General features: G+C 38.3%; 1 protein-coding gene across 2 annotated transcripts in view; it reads right to left on the reverse strand.

Annotated features, from left to right (window-relative positions):
- The window catches only part of WRAP73 (WD repeat containing, antisense to TP73), a 50,148-nt gene extending 43,196 nt beyond the window's left edge, over nt 1-6,952 (reverse strand). For both annotated transcript variants that reach the window (XM_031962972.1, XM_031962973.1), the window contains exons 1-4: nt 6,863-6,952; nt 5,855-6,024; nt 1,423-1,575; nt 611-727 (exon numbers count right to left, since the gene is read on the reverse strand). In XM_031962972.1, coding sequence (XP_031818832.1) covers nt 611-727; nt 1,423-1,575; nt 5,855-5,923 — 339 coding nt within the window. In that variant the 5' untranslated portion in view covers nt 5,924-6,024; nt 6,863-6,952. The remainder of the gene's footprint in view (nt 1-610; nt 728-1,422; nt 1,576-5,854; nt 6,025-6,862) is intronic.
- Nucleotides 6,953-7,289: the final 337 nt, after the last annotated feature.

A 7,289-nucleotide genomic window follows, 5' to 3' on the forward strand; every position in this document is an offset into this window, starting at 1 on the left:
ATTAATCATTTTAAAATGAGAAGCTTATGTAAAAATATTCAGATGCTAATATTCCAATCATCTTTTCTTGTAATATAAAGCTGAGTTAATGGAAGTTACAGTGCTAACATATTTAAAAGTTTATCAACCCTTACCAAAGAAGCTAGAATTTAAGTGTTCAAATTTAGAAATTTTTAAAACTTTACACTAAAAAATCATTAGCTTTAATCTGTTTAATAGTGGCCAGATTCATTTGACCTAAATATTCAAATAAAATTGGAGCACTATCAATGTCTTTTAGGACTGTGCAAGGTATAAATTGAAGTTCTCAGTTATTACCTCAAGGTGCTGAAGGAAACTTATGTAACAAATACTGTATTCTACTTTTGAATTAAAAAGCAATTACTGCTAATTTCTGTTTCTCTGAAAATAGAGATACGTGGTATCCCAATGTTCCTTGATTTAGCAAAAAGAATTAGGTGACCAACTTAGATTTACAGCTATAGAACAATTCAGAAAATATTAATTTCATTCAGGATATCGTGGCTTTAAATCTCTCAATCTATTTTAGGAGCAAGTGGATAGACAGTAACATTTGATACATGAAGAATATTCATGACTTCATGCTTACATGGAACTCAGTTGTGTTGAGAATGTGCCTCCCATCTGGACTCCAACATGAAGCTACCAGTCCTGCAGAGCCTTCATCTATCTTACAGTGCCATTCAGGCTGTTCCAAGGACCACACCTAGATTCATCCGAGAGAGACAGAGAATGAAAAAGTAATCAGAAATTAAGAAGTCATCTCTTCAAAGGATCAAAAAATAGGAAAAGGAAGAATTGATCTTCAATCACAGAATCATAGCATATATCACAGAACTCAGAAAATCTGTAAATAATCTGCTATCATGAAAGATTGGCGCTGGATTCCACTACAAAAGTAAGCCATAACTATCGATGATTTAATCTACTATATTTAGTCTTCAATGAGTTAATAACACTGAAGAGAAGACATCTCTAATACCTCATTCACTAAACTTCAAGTAACTAATGAAATGGCTGCATGAGGTTTTTCAAAAGTATATACCACCCAAATTGTGAACTAATGATTTATAAATATTTCTAATTCTTAACCCAATTTCACCTACATAAGGAATATTTGTTTTATGTTTGTATTTGTTTATATGATATACAGTGTTGTATGTTGCATGCGCATATATATATATATATACACATATGCATGTGCATATAGATGCAATATATTTATATATATAACTTCTCAAGAATTGTTACATGCTCACTAAAATATAATAGACTTTATACCAAATATGCTGCCAAATTTATTCTGGCATAGACATGGAAACAATATTTTTCTAAAATAAATGACTAAGAAAGTTTCAAAATCCCAGTGGAGCACATGGGCTTAGATGAAATCACACTTACCTGCACCAGCCCACGTTTGTACATAGCACACAATATAAAGAGAGAGTCTGCTGACCACTCTAGGTACTGAATTTGGTCCAAGCAGGTGTACAGTTGAAGGATTTGGAGAGTGCTCACATCTCGAACCACTAAACGGTACTGGACACACGAAGCCTAAATATGAAAAAGGATAAGCTTTACAAGCCATATACAAAAGTAATAGCTGTCTTAAAAGCCAAACTTTTATAGAAAATAAATCGGTCTCCTTCTGAACTATTAATGTCTCATACATACGGCATTTTATATAGGTGGGTTTTTATGTTTAAGCGATATAATCCATTGTAAAGTTAAAAATATTTAAACAAAAGAAAAAGGGGGGATAACGCCTACAAATTTGAAGATTTCTTGGAATATAATAAGTTTTCCCTCGTATGGTCTTTAACAACTCACAATCTAAATATATGATTGTGTACTTCTCTCCCAGTTGCAGGGGTCCTCAAACTACAGCCCGTGGGCCAGATGTGGCAGCTGAGGTCGATTATCCCCCTCACCCAGGGCTATAAAGTTTCTTTATTTAAAGGCCCACAAAACAAAGTTTTTGTTTTTACTATAGTCCCGCCCTCCAACAGTATGAGGGGCAGTGAACTGGCCCCCTATTTAAAAAGTTTGAGGACCCCTGTATCTAAGGGATAGACTTGGCATATACAAGAAATAATATTTCTCAGTAGATTAAACAATGAACCAGGAAGAAGGGAGACTACTCTGGATCCTGTTACTGTTTGTCTTTGAGATAATTAAAAAAAAAAAACAAAAACCCAACAGGAACTTACTTCACAAAGCTATTAAAAGGAATATTTAGTCTAAAATGACTAAAACTATTATTAGGAAAGTCCTGGGTAAACAGCATATTTTCAAAGAATATTTGTACAATTTAAAATTGTGAATATAAAATATTACAGATGCCCATACAATTATCTTAAAACTAATACAAAATTATTGTTTAGTGATCAATATTCCTTTATTAGACAAATATCTGTTTTTCTCTCTATAAATATTTACAAAGGCTCTGTCTTCATGAAAATAATAATTTCTTTGTGCCTCAGTCTACAGATCTCAAACAAATGGTTAGCACTACCTTCCTGCAATCTACCTTATAGAAAGAGTGGAAGATAAATCTATAAATCAGTCTGAACTCCTCACTCAAAAGAAAGGCGCTGAGACATCACATTTGATAAATTACTTTGGGAGATCCTATTATTTTTAAAAAGTGAGATGTGATGAGTTCACAAAACCCCAAAAAATATAGTATAATAGTTTTCCATATATAATAATGACAGTATTTTAGCTTATCTAAGAATGTGCAATGAGAGAGCCTTTGGAGTAGTTGATATGAGTACTGGATTGTGCTGGATTTCAAAGCAGCCTTGAGTTCTAATCCCAATACTAGCTGTATGCCCACAAATAAGTTACTTAACCTGTATTTGCATCAGGCAACTCTCAAATTATAACAAATTAAAGCAGGACTGCAATATGGTTGGGGTAGAGAGATTTTTCCATACTTGAAATATCCAAACCAATAAAATTATAAAGTACTTTAAGAATGTGAAAATTTTTCATTAGTATTCTCAATATAAGCAGTTCATTGCATATTTATTGAACATCTGTATCTGTGCCATATCAATACACTTAATAATGGATGAGATATTCTCCCTCAGTCATAAAGACAGCATACCCACTTGTCCCTTCTCCAATTATACATTAAGAAGCAATAATAATATATTTTTTCTATTTTCCAAACATCAGAGTAAAATATATTTTTGTTCATAATACAAATAAAAACACGAGAAATGATAACAAAGAAGAAATGAATATAGGTAGATTTATGTTATATTTACTCATAACAGAAGATTCGATTGTTGTTGATAATGAAAATCAAAATAAGCAATTTTAATTTTAGGATAAATATATTTCAACTCAAAATATTTTCTAAGTTTATACTACATAGCCTGAATGGGGCAATTAAAAAACCAGAAAATTATTGATTTGATTGAAAAACTGAAATTTAAGAGCATTTGCAATAAATTATTGACTTACTCTAAATAAATTTGCAATTTTAAGAGCATTTGTTAAAAATAATGCCCACTAGAGATTTTTTCAAGACTCATTATACCCAAGGTCAGCAATAATTTATAGTGAGAAAGGGTTAATTAAGGTTGTTATTTTGCTTACTTATACAATACTGTTTTTGTAGTCCAGGAGAACAGCCAGCTAATTACATGTGGACTAATACATTTTGTGTATGCATCTGCAAGACTCAAGAATACTTAAAGAGTCTATTCTAAAATATTATTCTAAAAAGCTTCTAAAATTTTTTGAGTGCCCCATTAGCATCAGCAATATTTTAATTAAGCATCTTTTGGAAAACAGGAGGAGATTACTCATTAATTCTTTATGATATGAAAAAATATACACTTTAAGTTCAGCTTTCTCTAAGGTATCTCAAACTGCTATTATGCAATCATTCCATTCAAGCACTAAGTTAGGGCAGATCTTTCAAGAGTATTTAAGTATTAGATTAATCTTTAAGACAAGTATTCCATCTAATGTTTTAACTAAACATCAAAAACAATAATGACAAGAGTGCCAAAATTAGGCAAGCATCTGTTATCTCTCTTCACATACACTATCCACAACTGTCACAGGTGATACCAAATTTTAATCACTTGTTTATACCAACTCAACAGACATACCAACCTCATCCCCCAAAACACAAGCAAACACTAAACCCTTGAGGGATAGTTTCCAAGGTGCTGTTTCACTAACACCCAATGCTAACGTTTCTGCAGTTTTACAACAAAAAATAGAAAAATATAAATTAAGTGACAGTTGCTAGAATCTAGGTTAAATAAAACATGTACAGTGATATCAAAATTGTTGTTAGTAGCAATGGCACTGTTATTTATTAGAATGATAGACACATGATACATTTCTGAGTGGAATTCTGAATTAAAACTGATGATGTTTCAATATTGGATTGGGTTTTTTTAATTGCTCCAAAGATATCACACAATTGCAATGGCATATGTTCAAAACTAAATTTTGTAACTAGGATAGTTTTGTACTATAAGCATTAAGATTTACAATCCCTGAAATGAAAAGTTCAAATCCCAGCCATCCTAGAAACAATTTTTCCTAACCAGGATAGAATGTGAGCTATTTAAATCATTTACCTTGAATGTTGTGTATACAAAGAAGGGGTAAGGGAAAATAAAGTGATCACTTTGTAAAAATAAACAAAAAAACTAGTTGTAACCATTTCTTAATGGCAAAAGAACCAGATTCTGCTGCCTTTGGTCAAAGGTACAGTAAATTTGAATTCCATGACAAAAATCATTCCACCACATAGATGGGTAACTTTAAAAAAAATTTTGTTTTAATACTAATAGCTCAAGTATATTAGAAAAAATGTTGAGTGAAGACATTTTTTCCTCCTGTCACAAATTATATCAGAGAATTAAGGGCCATCTGAATGGCAATGGCCAAATTCAGTTTTCAGACCAAATGATCTAAGTTATCCTTCTCTTTGCTACTTTACTACACTGATCTGTGTAAGGTCCTATCCAAGCTAGAAATACTTTGATTACAGGCCAGAATATGAACTATTTGATATGGTTATTTCATGAAAAGCAGCCTAACTATAGTCAGCGAGAAGCAATATCGGGTTGGCCACATGATGGTATTTTGTCTGTGAAATTGTCTGGGGAAATCTTACTAAAAGTTTGAAGGCATCTTCATAGAGAGGTATGAAATACACCAATATAATCATGGACTTTGGAAGTTCTGAATGATTCCAAAATAAAACACTAAAGTTGAGAATAAAATCAAAGTTATTCTTATTCCACTCAACTCCTAGAGAACAGGGAATATTCGAGCCAGTTTTGCAGTATTTTTGTCTTTAACTTTCTAACATTTATCAGATAATATTGTGTTTATAATTATCAGCACTAGTGTTTCATTCTGATTAAACTGAGAGGCAATGAAGGAAGGCACCCCATCTAATGTAAACTCTGCATCTCCTCCAGCATTTAGCTCAGTACCAAGCAGGCATTTTATTAGCACAAGGATGTTTTGGTGTAAAAGAAAAACAAAAGTATGGCCCCTTAGAGATCACTCAAGATTTAACGTAAGCCCTCAGAAGTCATCCAGTTCAAGCCCCTCATTTTACACAGGCCACTGAGGCTCAGCAGGGGAAGTAACTTGTTCAGAGGGTCCTCTCATTCTGACCCAGAACTTTTGCTATTACACCTTAACCAAAGCCCCTCAGCTTACGGAGGGGGAAATGAGGTCAAAGAGAAGTCAGTTGATTTGCACACTGCACCGGCCAAGTCAGGCTTCCTGCTCAGGGTTCTGACTCATCTGAAATTGAAATCCATAGTGACCACAGAAAACTCACCAGGAATTTCCCATTGGGAGAGAATCTGCTGAGCTGATTTGAGAGCTTAAACACTTCAGAGAAATTCATAACGTTGGCAAGTGCTGGAGGTGGTCAATAAACTAGGGTCTAAGGCTGCAGCTCCGACGGAGGTTCAGGTCGTGCTCCAGCCCCCGGTGCCCGAGGGCAATCTGAAAACGACAGGGCTAGGATTCAACACAGGACCCCGTGGCCTGTGCGCCCCTGGGGAGAGCTTGGGGGTCGGTCACACACAGGGAGACCCCCAGCTACAAAGGGATGACCGCGGGACATTCGGACAAAAGCCTGGGGGGAGGCTGCAGGAGGGACGGAGACCGTGCCAAAAAAAAAAGCCTGTGAGGAGGTCTCACAGGCAGCCAGCGCCCACCGAATCCCGACAGACAGGACAAAATGAGGGTCATCGCGGAAATGAGGGCAGGCACCGGCGGAGGACCTCAGAGCCTTGGGGTCAATGGCAGGGGGAGGGGTAAAGACCACTGCGGACGGCCACGGAGTTTGGCAGGAGGCCCGACAGTCTGGCACGCTTGGCACAGCGGGCGCCTCTAACCCAAAGCTTCACACCTGGCAAGGTGGAGAACAGGTGCGGGAGGGGGGCTTTCACTCAGCAATAACAAAGACACCTTTGGAGGCGGAAAATGACAGAGGAGGGGGAGGAGGCGCGGACGAGGAAGTCGGGGGCGGGGCGGAGGTCACCGACGTGCGCGGAGGGCTAGTTCCCCGACTTCTCTGTCTGTCTCATCTCCTCCTCCTTCTCGTCGTTTCTATTTTCTCTCCGTCTGTCTCCTATCTCCTCCTCTCTCTCCCCATCTCTATTTATCTCTTTTTCTCTCCTATTTTTTCTTTTTCTTCTCTGTCTCTCCTTAGCTCTCTTCCCCTCCCCCACCCCTCCCCCGTCAGTCCGCCCGCCCCGGGTCTCGGGAGGACGGACGAACAGCTGCGGCCTGCGGGGAGCGGTTCGGCCCGGGCCTCGGGGAGGACGGGAGCCCTCACCGGTCCCCGCCGCTCGTCCTCCTTCGCCGCCACCGCCGCCTCTACCCTCCGGTCGGAGACCCCGCAGCTACATCAACCGACAACGGGCCGGAAATAGGGGAAGGCGGGAAATCGTCGCCAGCCAGTCAGGGGTCCGGGATACCGAGCGGCATTGTGGAGGTTGTAGTTTTGTGCCGCCGGCTCCCCTCTGCTCTAGTGTCTAGTGAGGGGGAGGCGGGGCCAGACTCGCTAGATAGTTCCACGAAGTGGGGGAGGAGGGAGGGGGAAAGGAAGGAAGAAGCGAATGGAAGCGTAAGCCCTCGGGCCAATGGTCTGGGACTCCACCGCATCGCTCTCACCCCCGCTGCGCCCCGCCCCTCCCTAGCTGAAAGAATGAATAAACGGTAACATAAACTCACTGCGCTTAAAGCATACGAGCGCAAAAATA

The sequence above is a fragment of the Sarcophilus harrisii genome, chromosome 3 (assembly GCF_902635505.1).
Source record: "Sarcophilus harrisii chromosome 3, mSarHar1.11, whole genome shotgun sequence".
NCBI classification, from domain to species: Eukaryota; Metazoa; Chordata; class Mammalia; order Dasyuromorphia; family Dasyuridae; genus Sarcophilus; species Sarcophilus harrisii.